Source organism: Onychomys torridus, chromosome 11 (assembly GCF_903995425.1).
Source record: "Onychomys torridus chromosome 11, mOncTor1.1, whole genome shotgun sequence".
NCBI classification, from domain to species: Eukaryota; Metazoa; Chordata; class Mammalia; order Rodentia; family Cricetidae; genus Onychomys; species Onychomys torridus.
In genome coordinates this window covers 4,796,981-4,818,316 of record NC_050453.1, presented here as the reverse complement: position 1 = coordinate 4,818,316, position 21,336 = coordinate 4,796,981, and the positions used below count along the sequence as shown (strand labels likewise).

General features: G+C 46.1%; 1 protein-coding gene across 4 annotated transcripts in view; it reads right to left on the bottom strand.

Moving 5' to 3' along the window:
- Positions 1–16,304: 16,304 nt before the first annotated feature.
- The window catches only part of Rps6kc1 (ribosomal protein S6 kinase C1), a 160,692-nt gene continuing 155,660 nt past the window's right edge, over positions 16,305–21,336 (bottom strand). For all 4 annotated transcript variants that reach the window (XM_036202277.1, XM_036202279.1, XM_036202280.1 and 1 more), the window contains one exon: positions 16,305–17,175. In XM_036202277.1, coding sequence (XP_036058170.1) covers positions 17,065–17,175 — 111 coding nt within the window. In that variant the 3' untranslated portion in view covers positions 16,305–17,064. The remainder of the gene's footprint in view (positions 17,176–21,336) is intronic.

Genomic DNA, 21,336 nt, shown 5'->3' with positions numbered 1-21,336 from the left:
GGTTTTAGGTCTTTTGGGAAAGTGCATTTCCCCATGGAGTAGGCCCGGGGGGCATGCCTCCATAGTCATGTCGGGCAGAGTGAAATGCCCTTTTTTCCATCCCCTCGGTTATTTTCCATCCATTGTCTTGCTTTATTAAAATGGAAAGAACTCTCCCTTACGTGCGACCCATCCTGCCATTTATCAGAACCGGGGTAGAATGTGCCTTTCCACTCAATTTGGACAATGGAATGAGTTTCATTTTTATTTATGGGCTTCATAAATCCGCTTCACTTGCTGCTCTTCACGCCCCGCTTCCACGCTGTTGTGTTGGGATTTCCCTTCCTGCCAGGCAATTAAACCAAAAACTCAGGGAAGATTTTTTTTTCTTTACAAAATTCTTTTAAATTCAAAATATACATAAATCATCTCCATTTCAGGTCCAATCCATCTAAGGGATGGAGCTTTGGAACCTTTGGACATCCAACTTGCCAGGTTAATTCTACTGACAGCAGGCTTGCATTTGAGAGCCACAGGTTTGTTCAGAGTTCCAGGGCGGAAAGAACTTTTTAATTTTAGATGTTTCCAGACCCGGTACCAGGCATGTGAGAAGATGACTGGGTGGCCCTATGGCTGAGGGGCTCAGAGAGCCATGAGAGGCTTGAAAAGCAGTGTGGCCTGAGCTCAGAGCTGGGCTGAGAAACCCTGGAGCAGCAGCAGTATTGGCTCCATGCTCTACCCAGAGATAAAGATAGACCAACAACCCAACAGCCAGGCAGACCACACCAGCGAGGGCGGAGGAGAGACTCAGCCTGTTTCTCAGGACTTTGTAGCTCCAACAGAAGTTTCTGTGTCTCTAAACACAGAGGAGACTTCCACCTGGTCAGCAGCACCCAGAGGGACTGACTCCATAGGGCTGGGCACATGCGGTAAACTCAAGGACTGGATACACGCACAGTTCAGTCTTATACAACAGCCGGGGAAGACAGCCAAAACTTTAGACAGTGTTGTGGTCTGAATGAGAAATGTCCCCCACAGTCTCAGGCATTTGAATCCTTGGCCCCCCGTTAGTGGTACTGTTTGGGATGGTTTAGGACTGTGGTTCTCAACCTGTAGGTGGTGATGCCCTTGGGAGCTGAAAGACCCTTTCACAGAGGTCACCTGAAACTGTCGAAAAAGCACAGGATATTTACATTACAATTCGTAACAGTAACAAAACTACAGTTATGAAGTAGCGATAAAAAGAAGGTCATAGCCGGGGGTCACCACGACATGAGGAGCTGTGTTGAAGGGGTCACAGCATTAGGAAGGTTGGGAACTACGGGTGTGGCCAGAGGAGTGTATCACAGAGCCTGGCTCTGAGGGTGAAGGCTTCTCGGTCCTCCCTCTGCTTTGTGGCTTTCTCTCTTCCTGCCTGGGAGCCACATCAAGGAGGTGAGCTCTGGCTTCCTGCTCATGCATGCCATCATGCCTTCTCCCTCTGGGACTCTAAGCCAAATCAACGCTTCCTTCCACAAGTCTCCTTGGTCATGGGGTTTCACACCACAATAGAAACCCTAACAAAAATACCAGGTAAATTCTTTCTTCCACAAGTCTCCTTGGTTTGTCACAGCAACAGAAAAGTAGCCGACAGACGGGAGTGTAGTCATCCGAAATTTGAGACCTGTGACGGCCTGGTACAGTTTGAATTGTATTCTGGCTCGGTCTCGTGTAGTCCACCCTCAATCTTGCTATGTAGCCAAGGATGGCCTTGAACTCTTAATTTACAGACCTCTGATCTTTTGAGTCCTGGGATCTCAGGCCACTATGCCTGGCCTGAAGTTTAATTTGGTGTTTTCTTTTATTGGATCACACCATCCATTGGTCTCTCCTTGCCCCACCCCACAATGTACTGGGGCTTGGACCTTGGTGCCTCATGCATGCTGGCACCAAGTAAGTATTCTGCCACATTTTACGACAGTTTTAAAACTACGACTCCTCCTCTTCTTTTTTCTTCTCTTCCTCTTCCTCTTCTTCTTTGTACTGAGGATCACATGCCCTAGGCAAGTACTCTACCAATGAGTGACATGCCCAGCCTGCTCTCTCTTGACTGACTCATGGAAGGCCACGCGGCATGTTCAGATGTGCCTGTTAGCCTGCTAAGCCCCTTCAGATCAGCCTCCACTGAAGATGCCCTGGTTGCTAGTGTGCAGCAGAAGGTGCCCGTGTTTGTCACACTCTTCCCCCTGGGATTCTCCACATGGGAGGAGAGCTGGCTGCTCTCTCTGTCAAGTCACAGATTTTACAGGGTTGACCACGGCACTCGGGCTTACTAGGGGAAGCCGGTACCTTCCTCCCTCTTTTTGGAGCCAGTGGAGATGAGCAAGAAAGCATCTGTAGGTGTGTGTGCCACGATGCTGACATGGTTGACACAAGTGTTTTGGTCCAGCTGGCAGGAATCTCCCTGGAGTAGAGATGGGTGGACCAGAGTTTGATGAGAATGTCACAGATGATTAGGATCAGCCACCTCCCTCTGTTTCACAGCTACTTACCCAGAAGGGAGGGCATGGAACTAGCAGGAGTACCACTCTGGGGCATTACCACTTATGATTCCTATCAAAAACTAGCAAACTGGCATTCTGATCTGAACTTTTACTACCATGGATCTACCCCCCCCCAATCTGAGTTATAGTGATTCAAATTCCGGAGGCCAAGATGACATCCAGAGCCCAAATTGTGCCAGCCACAGCAGGATATGATGCCATGGAACTTTCTGCCTCAGCTGCCAGGCAGCTCCTCCATTTGCAATGCTGTGTAACATCTCAGGAAGCGCTTAATTCTACCTCAGGGATGCTATGTACTGCAACAAACAAGAGAAATATTAGGTAGCTTAGCACTGCCTAGCTCCCACTAGATCACACAATGCACTGAAGTAAAATTCCTCAAAGAACAAAATCATGTTGGAAAAAGCATCCCTGTCCTTAATAACTCTGAATGGAGATGGGCTTGGACCAATGTGGAGACCCAAGGCCATTTCATAAAATTGTGTGGGTTGTACACTGGACAAAAGCATCATCAAAGAGGCACCTTTCACATCACAGACACTGTAGATGTTTCTGTTTACTGGGCAATAGCAATAAATGCCTTGAGGAAAGGCTGCCTTTTTCTAAATTGCAAAAATACTCCAATAAAAGAGACAGTCCTGTAGAACTGGGAAAAGGACAAGCCAGTACCTACCTTATATACATAGACACATACACATGCACATGCATGAACACACATTCACACATGCACACTTATATACATCACACACAGACATGTATACACACAGATGCACACACTACACATGATACACACACAGATAAACACTAACCCATACATACACACATGCTCACAAATACTCACATGCATGTGTTAAGTGTACAAACACAAATCATACATACATGCACACCCAATGCACACACATACACATAAGCACCCCAGCAGTTCTTACAAATGCTCCTCAATCAACCCCCCTTCCTCCAATGTAACAATTATCCTGTGATAGTGCCTCCCTGGACATTAATATCTTTCCATCCTATGGGTCTAAGCCACAGGCTTCTTTCACCAAGGACATGCTGAAGAACCCAGGCTCCTTGCCCTGAGCTTCCCATGTTGATGCTGTGGACTGTACATACGTACACACACACACACACACACACACACACACACACACACACACACACACAGTGGAGTTTCAACTCATGCCCCTGTGTTGTATTCTTTGCAAGCTGGCAGCTCCAGGCTGGAACCCTCTTGACTGGCTGCAAGTGGTGTATGAAAACCTCTAGGAGGCATGTTGGCTTTGTTCGGGAATCCTGGAGGCTTTGGTTCCTTAAAGCCTGAGTCCAACACGGGGGTGCCCAAGAGGCAGTGCATACTCTAACCTCACACTTGTCTTTCATCTTATAGCCGTCCTGTGTGCACAGTGACACTTCATGCGAAAATAAAGATGAATGTTCCTTTTCTTCTCTTTTCTCATTTTCAGGGTGATAGATTTGCCCCCTGGAATCCTCCATGGATGATCAACTCATCTCTTACCATTTTTAAGTCCAGTATGTAAACGTGTAAAGGTCAAATTGTCCTCTCTTTGGATAGTAAAAGGTTGTGAGTCCTTTTGACAAGCCTTGGAATTTTCTGCAGACTAGAGGACCCTAGAAGTTTGTTTCTGTGTTGTCTGTTGCAAGATGTCCCCACTCAGTCCGGTCAACTTTCTAGCCAGGCTCTTCCAGAAGACAGAGCACAGCCTGCACACTGCAGCTGCTCTGTGGAGTCGTGGTCACCTCTAGGGCTTGGCACAAGGACAAACTAGGCAATACTGCTGATTGGAAGACTTGGAATTTTCATCTGTATGTTTAAGTATAAAACATAAATCTAAACTGGAAAAATAAAAAAGCAATACATGGGAGGCTGGCAAAATGGCTCAGTGGGTAAATGCTTGTTATCAAGCCAGACAACCTGAATTAGATCCCTGTTCTCACATGATCTCCACATGTGTGTTATGACATACATACACACATATAATAGATAGATGATAGATAGATAGATAGATAGATAGATAGATAGATAGATAGTCAGACAGACAGACAGATTATTTTGGGGAGCTAGAATCAGGAGGATGAGAAGTTCAAAGTTACCCTCAGCTATATAGCAGTTTGAGGCCAGCATGAGCCACATGAGACCCTAGCTTTAAAAAATATACAAAGTAATAAATAGCAAAGATTAAAAACACATCACAAATTTATTTAGAGATGCCCCATTCAAATTAAGTGTTGCTAAGTCTTAAGCAGTTCTCTCCAACTTCAGACTCTTCTTTCTCCTGGTCCCTGAAGTAGAGGGCATAGGTAATCCGAACTTCCTGCATTAACAACATCATTTTATCCCACACATCCCCATCAGTTCCAACTATTATATACTGGGTAATTTACACACAGCAAACACTGATTTTAGTTCAGTGGCTGGGATTCATGTCTGATGGCTTGTGCTCTGCTTTCTCATGTGATGGAAAAGGTGGACCTCTTTTATAAAGACAACAATCCCTCATGGCTTGCTCACATCCCCAAAGGTCTTTTAATGCTATCTCAATGGTCATTAAGGGCCAACACAGATATTGTGCACCATGGTTTGAGTGATGGTGTGTCCACATTTCCCATTCCTCCTGTGGTCACAGATCTACAGACAGCTACTGAATTTGTACATGTTTAGCTGATATCTTTCTCTGCACTCCAGTTGTCTACAATGTATTGTCCACTCAATTCCTTAGGAAGAGGTTGTGGGAACTATTATGTACTGTTTGGGTCCTCCCAGAACTCATGGTGAACCCTAGCCCAACGTGTGATGTTAGAAAGTGGGGCCTTTGGAAGGTAATTAGGACTGGATGAGGTCATAAGGGTGGGGGGTCCTCATGAAGGGGATTAGTGCCTTACAGGGATCACAAGAGAACATGCTTCCTCTCTCTGACTCCCAAGGCAGGACAGAAGACAGCATCCGTGTACAACTAGGAGAAGGCCCTTGGCAGACCGAACCATGCTACCCCTGATCTCATACTTCTAGCCTCTAAAACAGGTTTAAAAAATCACTCTCTGGTCTTTACATCATCAACCTGTGGTTCCCTGGTCCAGCAGCACAGCAGAGAAAGTCTCCCTGCATTCCCTCACAATCACTGAGCCTTTTCCACTCAGAAGTCAGGTTTGCTTGACATACCATCGTCCTTTGCTTCTGTTTTTCAAATATCTCCGCTCATATTTTCCCTCTCCACCAAATGATGCTATTGAGAAACTCATCCTGTTCTTCCCCTTCTAGGACCTCCAAGCATTCTTCACTTGCCTTGCTGTCATATGGTCAGCATTGCCAGTGTGCAGTGTGCCTGGTCCACAGGGAATTTCGTGGTTTACTTTCAAGAGTGTTTTCTTGGGTTTGACTCAGTCAGCCTCCCCTGATTCATTCTCTTTTTTTTAATCTAAAAACAGTATATGCCATCTTTGCTCAGCTCAGTACTTGGTGCTTTTTGATCATTATTTTTATAACATTATCATCAATTGCTATTTCTATGAAGATATTTCTTGGGTTTTTTTTTGTGTGATTTTGGTCATTCTAGTTCAAATTTCATTTCTGGAGCTTTTCTTTTTATTGACAATTCTTTTCTGAATTGGCCTCTCATTTCCAAGTATCCTAATTATGGTTTTATGACTGAGATGATGGTTTAGCAATTAAAAGCACTGGCTGCTCCTCCAGAGGACCAGGGTTCAATTCCCAGCACCCACATGGCAGCTCACAACCACCTATAACTCCATTCCAGGAGACCATACACTCAAGCACACATACATAGCCATAATACATAACTGTTTAATTTTAATTATGGCTTATTGTCTTATGTAATTTTCTTAATGTCAGTTAGTTTTTATTTGGGGGCATATCTTTCTAGAGTGTGTTCCTTATGTATTAGGACATTATTCTATTTCCAATTATTTTTTCTTTTCTTTTTGTGTATGTGAGAGTGAAGAGAGAAAGGGAGGAAAAAGAGCAAGCCCAAGACCCCTAGTCTATATAGCCCAGGCTGGCCTCAAATTCGTGATAATCTTGTCTCAGCTTGCTTAGAGTGGTAAGTGCAGCATACACTGGCCTCTTCCTCCTGACCCCACTTCCTGTAAGCTTGCCCTTCTCCTAATCTGTGGGGATAAATCGAGTAGTTCTGGCTCCCTCTTCTGTTGTCTGGATAAAGTGTTGAAACATGTCTGCATTCACTCCCTGAGACTGCTCTGAGCCTTTTCCTTCTGTCCTATTCACCTTAGTTCTGTACTCAGCAGCTTTCAGCTGGCATGGGGCCTTGAACTAGACAACAGCTCTGAAGGTGAATGTGCAGAGTTTGAAGGCCAGCTGCTGGCGTTCCTTTCCTAAACTCTGTGCACTTACAAGTGGTAGAATGGACTTCTTCCTCCATCTGCAGCTGCTGGTTCCAAGCAGCCCAGGGTTTCATGGGAAGATGCGGTGCTCTGTGGGCTGCAGGCAGAAGCTGTGGCTCTGCTGCCTTTCTCTCCCATATACCATAATCTCTTGGCTGCTGGGATTTTATTTTCAACTGCTGACATCTTGGTTCATCTGTGTGGTCACCTGATGGTGGAGTATGTTGTCTGTAAGTTCCTCTTTTGCTCTCTAGTTGCTCTACAAGATGGTGAAGCTCTGAACTCAAGCTGCTCTTTGCTTCCTCTTGGCCCCTTCCTCAGCTGGTCTTGTGCTTCAGCTTTGTAAAGAGCCCTTGTATTGCAGTGTGCTGGGAGGGAGCTGTATGAATAAGGGGTCATGTGTGAAGTTCTGTTATCAGATTTCATCATGAGAGGAACCTGAGAGAAACACTTCAGAAGAGAGACTTAATCTTCACCCACAATTTGAAAGGCTTTAATCTGTGGCTGGCTGGCTTCATGATTTCTCAGTTCATGGTGAGGGAGAGCATCATGACAGAAGAGCTGCTCATAACTTCACAGCCAGGAAGCAGAGAGAGGCAAGGAACAGTGGAGAGCTATGGCCTTCAAAGGTACACACACCCACATCAACCCACTCCATCACCCTCAGTAATGCCACCAAATTACACATCCATCCATCAGGCCAGAGCTCTCATGATCCAATCACCTCCTAGTGGTGGAATCCACTAGCTGGGGACCAATTTTTCAACACTTGAGCCTTACAGATACTTCAAACCATGTGTTACTAAATGAGGTAGAGTTGCAACTTGCAGTCTCTCCTCTTAGTTTAGAACCAAGAACCCAACATACCTGTGCTCAGGACTCCAACCACCTCGATTGCAGAGCAGCTCCTGTGTGCTCAGGACTCCAACCACCTCGATTGCAGAGCAGCTCCTGTGTGCTCTTCTCAGGGCTCTCTGCTAAACTGACCACCCCTGGGCACAGGACTGTACAAGTGGGACGCAGACTGTGAGGAGGTGAGGTCACCTGTGTCACCCTTCCGCCATGGCCTCATCCTTGAAGGCAGAGCTAAGCATCCCCCAAGCTGTCCCTCCCTCCTCACTCTGGAGAGCAAGTGTCTGACACATTCTGAGCACTGCAGGTTCATACCTTGAAAGGAGGACTGAAAGCCCTACGATGTGATCATTAATTTAAAAGGCCCCGGAGCCTCATCAGCAGTGACAAGGGTTAATGTGTCCATGGTTGAGGGCTACCCTCAAAAAAGACCCTTCGCATAGAAGAAATGGCCTTCACTTCAAACGTCAACCAGCAGAAGACATGGAAGGGCTGAGTGTTTAAAATGCATTTTTTATTATTCAGCCTTCAGCAGAAATGTCACCTTTCTAAGGCAAGCTGTTGCCATGCGTTCCCCGTGCCAAACGGGTGCCTCTGAGGAGCAGGATTTGATCTCAGCATTTCTAGTGATTTGTGTTTCTCTTTCAAGGAGCTCCATGCCTTAAGGCACCTGCGACACTCACAGCGCAAGAAGGTAAGTTTGCAGGAGAAGCCAGCTCTGAAGCATGAAATAGGGGCTCTGCCGATCAGGCCGGGAGCACCATCAAAGCCAGAGCCCACAGTCCCCTGCCCAGTAATCCAGGTCCCCTCCATGGAGCGCATTGTTTTCTGGTGAGCACCATGGTTGAAACCATATTCTCAAAGAAACTCTGTTCTGTCACAAGGCCCCCATCCACAGGCTCCGCCACATGACAGGCCCAGAAGCCGCCAGCTCAACTGCCGGCGATGCTTGCCAACAAGCCAGATGCTGCCACACATTGGCATCTGGGTCCTGGAATAGCAAGCATGTTCTCAGTCTGGCTAGGGATTCTGACCCCAGCTTCGGAAGGAGACAAAAGGCAGGGAAGAAAGAGTGGGAAGGAGGGAGGGAGATCAGCCTGAGGAAGGGTCTCTTGGTAATTTCCCCACTGTGGCTTTAGAACCTCACCTGACAAAAGCCTCCCTGGAAAGCTGCTGCAGGAGCTGCAGGGGGCAGGAGAGGTAGAGATGGGGGGCTGCTCTGGCACCTGGGAAGTGGGGGTGGTTGATTCTACAGGAGACAGCTGCAGCAGGCAGCCTTCTCTCCCTCAGCCATGATAGCCCGCAGTGAGGCTAAGCTTGGGGACATGGCTCCAATCTGCAGCAGTGGGATGGAGTAGCAGTATCCATGGTTGTCGATCCTGCTCTCTAGGTGCCAAGGCTCCCCAGTGCCAGCAAGACCAACAAAATGATGAGAGTGTCAGCCAGTCCCTATACTGAAGAGAGCCTCACAATCAGAGAAGGTGCAGTCAGAGGATTCTGACCTCGGAACAGGTTGAGGGAGAAAGGAGGTGCCTTACCTCACAGTGGCTCCTGGTTCAATGAAGGCTTCCATCCTGGGTGGTCACATAGATTGAGGCTGGGCTCAGTGTAGGGTGGAAAGTAAAACAAGAAAACGAAAAGCAAGCTGCATTTCTTTCCCAAAATAACAAATTCTACCCAGCATTCTCTTGATTCTATTTCTGTGCCTGAGCCCTAGGAGCCAGCCTGTGTTCAGAGGAATCCCACCCATAGCTGCAGAACCAAACACTGTCCCAGGAGCATCTCTCTGGTGCTGGGCACCATAGCCTCTACCCAGAACTACCTGATGCTCCTCTGGCCATCGGGTGTGGGGCACTTTGGGGACCTCTGGCCATCACTGGTAAAACTGACAAGCACTTCCTTTGTATAGTTTCTCAGGCAATAGTCTCTTGGAAAAGCCAGTGTTACCAGTGTCACAGCCGAGTCCACACAACATAGACATATGAAGTGACTGCTCACACTGACATCCCTCCTGGCTTCCGTTTTCTATGCAGTTTTGTTTTTATAAGGCAGGGGCTCATATAATAGAGACTGGCCTGGAACTTCTGATCCTTCTGCTGCAGTCTCCCCCAAATCCCTCCTATTGCAAACAAAATTATCTGAACATTTTACAGGTGTTTATCAAAAAGTCAAGAGAGAGAGAGAGAGAGAGTAAAATAAGTAGTCTCAGCTGATATATCCTGAATACCTTATAAAATATTCTTATAGTAAATGGTTTTAATTGGATCCTCTATATCCCCCCACTTACACACTTAAATACAGTCTCAGGGCTAGAGAAATGGCTTATTCCTAAAGTGCTTATTGTTCAAGCATGTGGATCCTCAGACCCGTGTTAGGCCCAGTGTGATGGCATAGGCCTATGATCCCAAGCCTGGGGGCAGGTACAGAAGATCCCTGGGGCTATTGATCTGTCAGCCTAGACTCATAAGTGCCAGGTTCAGTGAGAGACTCTGTCACAAAAAAAATAAGGTAGACAAGTCCAGTGAAACGGCTCAGTAGGTAAAGTGCTTCCTGAGCAATTCCTGCAACCTGAATTCCAGCCCAGACCAACAGAAAGGGGGATCGAGAAAACTGATTCCACAAAGATGTCCTCTGACCTCCACACATGGCACATGCACACACCCACATATATGATAATAAAGAAAACAAAACAAACAGGTAGAGGTCAACTGAGGTCACCCAACATCAACCTCTGGCCTCTACATATATGTGCACACATACACACACAAATAAAAAGGCACCCCATTTTTCTACTGTGAAATTTAATACCCCCTTGCAAAATGTAAAATGAGCCAACCCAGAAGGTGTCCAGTTGAGGCTATCAGAGAACCCATACAGCAGCAGGACGAGGCTCATAAGTCAGCGAGGCTTGCTTTGTATTGTCTTGAGCACAACAGGAACTAGAAGCTGAACTTCAACTGTGGCACCCCTAAGAAGCAACATGAAACCCAATCCATCCTAGGGGTCAAAACTCAGGACATCTGATGTCTATGCCATCTACTGTGACAGTGGCCTGTGGAAACAGGAGCTGTCAAAGCAACTGTGGTGATGTGGCTGACCTCTTTGGGGATACTCTCCAACACGTGCTCTTCTTAAAAGCATATGCCACCAAGGCCCAGCTTGGCTTCCTCTTTTTCCCCGGTTCCCACTTGTCTCCTATCAATCAGCCTTTCTCATTGATATGGGGACTGTCTGGGCCAATTTCCATGGTAACGTCACAACGCCTTCCGACTTAGAAGGTGCACCCAGGGTAAGGAGCTCCTACCCATCCCAGGCCCGGTGAGACAGACTCTCCTGGAAATGTGCTGCCCTAGTGCAGCAGGATGACGCCGGAGACCAGAACCAGCCTTTCGAACTGTGCCCCAAGCTGTTTTCCTTAAGCTTTCTGTGTAGATATGCACTTTCATCTCAAAGAAGAGTTGCAAGAAGAAAATTTGCCAATAACGCAGGACATTTTTAAGAACCGCTGAGCTAAACCAAGTTATGTCAAAGGTCTGAGACAAGAGCAAAGGAAACCAAGAACAAAGGTCAGGATATTATTGAAACAAAAAACAAACCTACAACATAAGGGTAAAATGTTAAGGCCATGGGACCAGGGCTAGGGGCTCTGAACGGTGGAGCATCATTAGCAACCACAAATACACTTGCTCAGTTTTCTCTGAGGACCCCCACCCCCACCCAGGATAACTCCAGGTACTAACTATTTTCTAGAAGAAAGCAATTACTTGGTGAGGAGGTTCTAGACTTGGAGGAGAAGGAATGGAATTTCTCCTCCATATTCTCCCCTCGCTCTGGATTCTGCCTCCAGCCAAACTTCTGCAGTGGACCCTAACTACACTCCCGCTTCTAGTCTCCTTTCCTCAAACTTCTCTCTCGTTTAACCCTAAAATTAACTCTCCAGCAGCAGCTGTCACCCACACCAACTACTGAGTCCCCCACAACCTGACTGTGACATCCCATGTCCCAGCATGGCCTTTTACCCAGCCCATGGACCCACCACCAGCTCCATTCATCTGGCATTCTGTAGTACACAACAGATTCACTCTCTCTCTCTCTCTCTCTCTCTCTCTCTCTCTCTCTCTCTCTCTCTCTCCCCCTCGTGTGTGTGTGTGTGTGTGTGTGTGTGTGTGTGTGTGTGTGTGTGTAAGTAAATGTATGCCACATTAGTGCAGTGCCCACAGAGTCCAAAAGAGAATTTCAGGTCCCCTGGAGTTATAGATGGTTATGAGTCACTGATGTAGAAGGAATCAAACTTGGGCACTCTCTGAGAGCAGAAGCAAAGCACTGTCAACCACTGAGCCACCTCTGCAGCCCATCTAGTCATAGACTTTATGACTTGGTGTGACCACAAAGGGATGTGCTACTGAGTGGGGTATGGCAGCAACCAAGCCTCTTAAAATACTAGGAAAATAATTATAAGGAAACAGTGAAGTACCAATTCAGGGTTTTTGTTAACCTTGCCTTCTAAAATGTGGGGTTATCATACCAGTTCATGGTGGCAAACAGAAAACCAACCATGCTCTTATACAGCTCAGAGCTTGCTCCCCTTCTCCCTTTGCAGCAAGAACCCACACAGTGCATCTGATTGAGGTGGAAGGCCAATTAGTGAGAGACACAGCCAGGACACCAGATTCTCTACTGTGTGCCATAATCTTCGAGGAAATATCTTGAAATGCCAGCCTCAATCACCCATAGCATTTTCAAAGCAGAAACCAAGTCTTTGAGAGATATGTGTGAGTCCAGGAAGAATGGCAAGAGGGGCCCTTGGGAAGCAAGTGCTTCTCAGCACTACAGTCAGATTTCTTTAGCACTGCCAACTTGTGGGGCAAGGCTTGTGGGGCTCTAGTGTAGTGCTACTGGCCACTCACCCCTAGTGCATGCATTCCATGAGAGATAAACCATTCTTGGTTCCCAGTGACCCTGAAGTAAGTACAGATGGGAAAAGGTTGAAGGGAAAACCTGACCAAGTTGGAGCTATTTAAAAAATGTTTGAATAAATCTGGGGAGATGACTCAGTGGGTAGAGGGCTTGTCACACAAGAGAAAGGACCTGCATCCAGATCCCCAGAACCCATGGGAAGCCAGGCACAATGGAGGGCAGCTGTTTCCCAGGGCTCCTGTGCCGAGTAGGAAGACAGAGACAGACTCCCAGAAGCTTGCAGACCAGCTAGCCTGGTGTACACAGCAAATAAGACCTGTCTCAAACAAGGTGGAAGGTGAGGGGCATCTCTAACTTCCACAAACCCACATGAACATTATGCACATACATTATACAAACTACACAAGGCAGTCTGAACAGATTACCAAGACCCCAGTGGACCCCTACAAAGAACAGCGGCTACCAGAGAGAGGTGCTAGTCAAAGGAACATGATTACCCACATGACTACCACCACGAATGATTCATATTTGAAACTGGCAAAAAGATGGAGGGTATTCTCATGCAAAGACACGGTAAGTACTTGTGTGGATGCATGTCCATAAGTTCCACAAAGTACACAAGTACCCAAACATTATATCGTATCCAAAAATACATAATTACCTTTCAATTAAAATAAAACCTGAAAGAGTTTCATTATTATTGTTAAGTAAATCAAAAATATTTGTCTCAAACAATACAAGCTCATGTCACAATGTCAAGAAACTTCTACCATGGTAACATTCTCAGATGGTGTTCTCTTTGCTTTTTGGAAACCTCAGTCACCTACCTGTTGGGTGGAGTCAGTGATCATCATATTGTAATATGAGCCACTGACAACCTGTCTGACAAAGCCCTCTAGAAGAGCAGAGAAAAGTTAACACTGGGGATTCCAAGTAAAACCATAAAGTCACAGGGAGAGAGACACATAGGAAACTGCATGTCCAAGTTCAGGACACCATCATTCAAAACAGCCCAAAGGTGAAACAATGTAAAGTTGCCGAACAGACAGACAGTTAAGCCAAATGTGGTAAGCCCACAATGGAGCACTATTAACCAATGGACTGTCAGCCAGGCTAGGGAGAAGAGGCCACCAGATTGGTCAAGAAGACGGATCCCCTTAGGGCTGGATTTCACTCACCAAGAGAGTCACTTAACCAAATGTGATATATACACGAAGTAGAGTATGAATCAGTCTTTAACAGATGATAGATACAACCCACAGCATGGATGGGCCTTGGAAATGACACACGAAGTAAACAGGCACACAAAAACACACAGTATATGATCCCACTTCCAGGAAGTACCTACCATAGCCCAAGCTATGAAGACCAGGAGCTGGGGAGAGAAGGAACAGGAAGTGGCTGTGGAACAGATAATGCTTTCGGCTCAGTTCTGAAGAGACAGTGGTGACAGGTACACAAAGATTTAAGCATGCTAAATGTCACTTCTGCATTGTGTGCCTAACACTGGCTGAAGTAGGGCCAGGGAGATGGCTCCGTGGGCAAAGTTTCTGCTACACAAACATGAGGGCCTGAGTTCAGATCTCCAGATCCCACGTGAAACACAGGCAACGTGTGCCTGTGATGCCATCACTGGAGACAGGATCCCTGGGGCTCACTCACAGCCAGTCTAGACAAAAAGGTGAACTCGAGGTTCAGGGAGAGATGCTGCCTTAAAAACTACAGTGGAAAGAAACCAAAGAAGACACTGTGCTGGATGGTTTTATGTCAACTTGACACAAGCTAAAGTCATCTAAGAGGGAGCCTCAGTTGAGAAGATGCCTCCATAAGATCAGGCTGTAGGCAAGCCTGTAGAGCATTTTCTTAATACTGCCCAGTCCATTGTGTGTGAGGCCACCCCAGGACTGGTGGTCCTGGGTTCTATAAGAAAGCAGGCTGAGCAAGCCATGAGGAGCAAGCTAGTAAGCAGCAGTCTCTACGGCCTCTGCATCAGCTCCTGCCCCCAGGTTCCTGCCCTGTTTGAGCTCCCATCCTGACTTCCTTTGATGATGAAAAGTGATATAGAAGTGTAAGCCAAATAAACCCTTTCCTCCCCAATTTACCTTTTGGTCATGGTGCTTTGTCATAGCAATAGAAACCCTAAGACAGACACCTAGTGTCAACTCCTGACCTGCACACACATGTACACATGCATATATGAGCGTACACATGCACATATGAGTGCACACACACACACATTCAAAATGACTAAAATGGCAAAATTTACTTTTACTCCACTTTAAAAAAAAAACAGATTTGAAATACTAAGTGGTAATTTCTTTTATGATTTTGACCATATTCCAACCCTCTACTTGAGCAAACAAAATATGAACTACAACAGAGGCCAGTCTCACACCACTAGAACTTTCAAGCATGTATATAGCATTGCCTGAAAGATGGGCTTCACCCAGTCATTTATTCCATTTTATCTCTAAAATAATTCGTGTCCAACATGAATGATGTGTTTACACTATGGATAAGCCACAATCAAACATGCAGAAAGAGAAATTATAGCTGAGGAAATATGTCCACAACTGACATGGCATCCATTTGCTTAGGTTACTGTCCTTTGAGTCCACGGAAGGGTAGGGCCTTCACCTTCGTTGTGAGTCCTAATTTTGTGTCACAGGGCACTTCTGGAAGGAAGTTCTGCACTGGCCGGCTCTGAATGCTTACAGACTTCCTACTGACCCACACAGGAAGTCCTTCTGGGTCTCACCTGCATGAGTTCCTGTCATGAGGCCAAGGGGTGGGGAGCCAAACCCAGTTCCAGGGACTGATGTCATCTTGACTGAGGTCTGATCTTGGTGACCTGCCACATCCCAACCTGGTGTTGTCACAGCCCTTCAGCTGGGTTTCGGGTTATAAAGGGACTGAAAAGGGGGAAGGGGAGTCAAATAATAGAAAAAGGAAAATGCTTGCACATTTCCTGTGTTTTCAGCAAACATTTCTGCTTTTGCTTGTCTTGACGAGAGACCTGGGAGTCAGCAGATGGATGCTGAGATGTTCCTGGGGCCAGCGTGGCCTCTCACACAGACTCAAAAGCCCGTGTGTTAGAACAGAAAAATTAAGGGGCTGGAGCGAAGCTCAATGGAACAGTGCTTGCCCAGCATGCAGGACCAGGGTTCTGATACAAGAAACACAAACCAAGCAAAGACAACAACAAAAGAACAGAATGTCAGTCATTCCTGGTGGCCTCTGGCTCGGAAGCAGTGCCTGTTCTATCATCTCCGCATGAAGTTTGACAATCAGACACCAACCCTTCTAAGGTATCTGTACGTCTTGGCAAGCAGCACGGTGGCGGCCACGCTACCTTAGCAAGATGAAGAAGGGGCATTAGTAAACATGAGACAGGTGAACCTCAGGTTCTCTCCAGAATACCAGGAGCTCAGCTCAACATCACCTTGCTGACTTGTGAAACAGGACATCTACTGTGTACAGATGACAGACTATGGGTCCAGGTACACCAGCCCAAAGGAAAATAAATACACTAAGCCACAGCACAAGAAACTGCCCACCTTCCACAAGAGAAGGAACAGAAAAAAGGACCCTTCAAAATGAACCTTTAAATCTTAAGCTATTAATAAAGAGGCCATACAAGTTTTAACCACATTTATTTTACACCATGATTTCTTAGTCTTGTTACTCTGACAGTGTGGGGGAATAAATACCCCTTCCCTTTTTTGTTGCTTGTGTTTTAACAGAAGTAGAGAAAGCAGAATCCAAGAGAACGAGCAGAGAATGCAGGAAATGGAGCAGGGGAGAGGAGCTAGAGGACAGACTGTTTCCATGAGCCCCTAGAGTTAGCAGCATCGACCAGCAAGTTCACAGCTGGCAAGAGTGTTGTTGTTCCTCAGAGATAACCTGGCCCTGCTCAGCACTGGGCATTCCTCTTCACTTCCTCAGCCCACTAGTGACTGTTCACAGAGCACATTTAGTGTGTTACTCAGCAAATATTGACTTAATCATGTAAACCAGTCTTGTTTAGCAAAAGCACCATTAGCTGCCACCAAAAGGTCCTTCACGCATGTAAACCTTCCTTCCACACCTACAGCCTCCTAGCAGAGGTGTTTTGCACAGGCATTCTCATTTCATTCATGTCTGCAACACACCTGAAACCCTGAACACAAGTTACGTCACATCTTGGAGAAGGTGAGTATAGAGCAGCTGCTGGCAAGGTTCACTAGTCTCTTGTCTAGACAGCAGATGTATGGGAGTCTGTTAGCCCCCTGCCCCATCACTTCCTCTAAGGCCTTGTCCCAAGGCTCTGGCACATCAACTGGAGGGTGGCCCAAGCCTAGCCACTCCTGAAGATCTGTCACAGGGGATCTGTCTTGTGAAGAACACTCCATGATGCTCATCTTGTCAGTTCTGCCCAGTCCACTGGGGTGAAAAATGGGTGAGATTTGATGTCTTCAACACCAGCCACTCCAGCACCCAGACGTTCCAGAGGGTTGAACTGCAAGAGCTGAAACAGAAGATTCTGTGAGTGACAGAATCACAGTGGCAGTGAGAGGAAAATGGGCTGTGGGAGAGAAGGCTTCAGACTCAACCACACCATAAATGGTCCATCTATGGCCAACCAGCTGCCTGGCTGTGGGCCGGTGGAGCATCCCACTTGAGTGACAAGCTTGTCAACATCTGAAAGCATAGCCCTGAGTATTCACTGGTTTCCCTCATCCTCAAACAGGATAACGGGACCAAGAAAGATAGCTCCTTTCTCCATGACTCAAGAGTCTGGGAGCCCCACAAAGTTTCAGTTCCTTAACAACTACAACACATCGAGACTGCATATGCTCAAATCTGAACAAGCAAATCACACACACCCAAACCACTTTCTCTGGAATGGCTGGTGCATTTGATGAAGTAATTTGATCCAGCAAATGAAATAGGTTATGACTTGTTCAGAATTAGGAGTTATGTAAAAAATAAGCAAATAATGTCATAGGCAGTCAGATTTTTTAACAGTAAAAACCAGAAGCAATTGTGTACAACCATATGAAGGCTTTGGGCATGCTGGGAGAATGTGCCTGAGACATTCCTGCATCCTCAAATTTTGTGTCAATAGCTTTACTAAGGGACAATTTATATACTATATAGACATCTACTGCAAGTCACAGGTCAACAGCCTGTGGTCAATTTAGCCTTGTACAGGATGCAGTCTAGCTCTACAGCCCTCTGAACAGCCCGACAGCTGCTCTGTGACATTTGTGTTCCCCCACGACCTCAGGCCACAGCAGCCACTGTCTCTGAACCAGCCATTTCTGGTCATTCTATGGTGTGCAGCACTAAGTAAGCCTTCACACTCCTTCCTTCACTGAGCACAGCACCTGAGAGATAGAACCATCTGGAGGTAAGCACTGGCTTTTTTCCTGATCGATATTCCACGGTGCCTCTACTGCTGTTAATCTACTCACTGGCTCGTGGGCCTCCAAGTTCCCAGTTCTGGACTATACTGAATAACAGTGCTGTTCAGACTCGTGTGTGTTCCTCAGGACACGTGTTTCTAGTTGAGTTCATTTCTAGGGTCAGAACTGCCGGTTCACACAGCAGGTTTGTACATAACTGCCTAAGAAACTGCCAGACTTTCTCAATGTGGATGTACCTGCCTACAGTCCTATCAGCAATGAGCCAGGGCTCTGGGTTTTCTGCCTCAGCAACATCTAGCCTTGACTGAAAGCAGCTCCAGAGGGTCAGTGGCATCTCATGGTGGTTTTAACTGCTCTCCCTGGTGACACTGATTGTAGCTGTATGCCCAGCAACCATTCATAGTGCCTCTCTGCTGAAATGGCTCACCACCCACCCATTTTCAGGCTAAGTGGTCTGTCTTGCTGGTGACAAAGTTCTTCATTCATTCTGAACACAGGATAGACAAGCGGTTTGCAAACATCTTCCCCAGCCTGTGGCTTGTTTTCACTTTCTTCACATATCTTTGAAGTCCTCACACTTTTTAATTTTAATGAAGTCGACTTTATCAATGTTCCTTTTATGGATCATGCTTTTGGTGTTATATCTAATTAGCTCTGCTGTAGCCCAAGGCCATGGGTGATTTCTCATGTTTGCCTCTACAGGGTTTACAGTTGTAGCACTTCCACAAAGGTCTGTGAGCTACTTTGAGTTAATTTTGGCATATGGTATGAAGTAAGGGTAGGGCCTAGCTCACTGTGGTTTGGCAGGTGAGGATTGATTCCAAGCTATGTATAGAGCACACTGCCATCTGGACCAGCGTTCTTTAAGATGCCAAGGTCTCTCTGCCTTGGTGTGCTGTAGTCGGAAAAGGTCCCCCATCCCATTGCTCTTTCTAAGTCATATTTCCCTTTTCTCTCTTCTCTTTCATTTTCTCTCTCACTGGTTTCTGTTTGCTTTGGGTTTACTTTATTTGTATAGTTCTTTTATGTATGTATTTATTCATTTTTTTATTCTATTTATTTATTTTGTTTTTTGTTTGTTTGTTTGTTTGCTTGTTTTGAGACAGGGCTTCTCTGTGTAGCCTTGGCTATCGTGGAACTTGCTTTGTAGACCAGGGGGGCCTCAAATTCACAGAGATCCTCCTGCCTCTGCCTCCCGAGTGCTGGGATTAAAGGCGTGCACCACCACTGCCCCGATATTCATTTTTTAAGTAGGGATTCATTCTAGAGCCGACTGGCCTTGAACTCATGGCAATCCTCAGCTTGGCAAGTGTTGGGATCAAGGGCATAAGCCCCCATGCCCCATTCTTTTCAGTGTCTTAAAGTGTAAGATTAGACTCTGATGTTAGGTCTCTTCCTTTTGTAAATGCAGAATGATAACTGGTGCAGCTTCTTCCAGAAACCCTGGGATGTGTGTTTCTATTTACATCCCATTAATACTATGTTGTGACTCCTTTTATGATTTCTTCTTTGACCCATAAGTTACATAGAAGTGTATGTGGTTTAATTACCAAATATCTGTGGATTTAGCTGACTCTTTTGGGGTTGGGGTTGGGGGAGTGAGTTGTTTTTTGAAGCAGGATCTCCTGCAGCCCAGGCTGACCTAGAACTTGCTGTGAAGCCAAGGATGACCTTGAACCTCTGACCTGCTTGTTGTCTGTTATAGATTGATCATTTCTCTGCTGTGGTCAGAGTACACTGCTGGACTTCAGCCTTGCTAATCTCGGAGGTCTATCTGAACACAGAACAGGGTCATCCAGGAGGCTGCTTTCAATGCGTGTGCTGAACGTGTACACGCTGCAGTTACTGCAGAGCCTTCCCTCTGTAGGTTACATGTGTCCTCAGCAGCCTGCTGGTGCCTGTAACTACCTAGATGAGATGTGGATGACTCTATTTCTTTTGCTGAACTTTTCCCTTTCAACTCAGTCTTTGTATGTACTTTGGGGCTGCTATTATTACACGCTTCTGTGTCGGCCTCTCCTTCTCCTGAGATGCTGTCAGTCTCTAGCAGCCCCTGCTCTAATGTCCATTTGGCTGACCTTTAGTATCCCTCCAGCCTTGGGGGGACTGTGCACAGTTTACCTGTCACCCATTTGTATCTGAACTCAAAGTCACCCCGTGTACTTTCCCAGGCACTTTAATGAGCTTTTGTGCATTGTGTACAGACACTCGGCAACTACAGTAGAAACCACACAACTTAATTTTTCACACAATCTACTTCAGAATAGTACTAACTCAGTAACAGGCAGGAATTTTCTCCTTCATGTCCCAATTCTGTCCCTCTACTGTTTCTAGGTACAGTCACCAGCTGGTATCCATAGGGTACTTGTTCCAGAGTCTGCATGAATATCAAGACACCCGCGTGCTCAAGTCCTTGACCATCTATAAGCACATAGTCCCATTCGCTTCCCATCATCTCAGAAGACTGACCCACAACACAATGTAACCAATATGCAAATACTGCATTGTGTAGAGAGAGGTGATGAGAAAAATGTGCACACACGATCCTTCCTAGCTTTTCCTCTTTCTGAAGCAGGGTCTCATACTGTGACTCAGATCTGCCTGGCATGACTCAATATGTAGCCCAGGCTAGTCCTCCTGTCTCAGCCTTCCACGTGCTGGGATTATAGGTGAGCTGCCAAGCCCAGACAGCCTAGGATTTAAAATATACATATAACTGACCTGTTGTTTGAATCTGGGGATGAAGAACGGACTTACAAAGAGCTACATGTACACTGTATCTAAACATGTCATAAACCCAACAGCACCATCTAATAATTATCATTACTTATGTCCATATTTTTTAAAACAGGTGAGGGAGATAAATGGGGAAAATATATTTAGACTTTTTTATGAACTTCTCTCTACCACTGCACTGTACTCAGACCTGAGCCCCACCCTGCCACATCCCTACACCCCAAGTTGCTAGCTCTTGACATGTTTATCCATGGCTGGGAGTTAATCATCCTTTATCTGGGAATGTCTTTATTTCACCTTTTATGGAAAATAACTTTTCTGGATTATAGGCTGACTGACACTTCCCTTCAATATTAGGAATGCTATTCTAGTGTCCTCTGCTCTCTGTTGTTTTCGATGAGAACCTAGCATTAATAACCCTCCAATGAGAGGAGTCTTTCTCTTGCTGGCTTTACAGTTTTGCTCTTTGTTTTTGCTTTTCAACAATCTGGCATCAATGTGTCTGCATGTGGCTCTCATTTTTC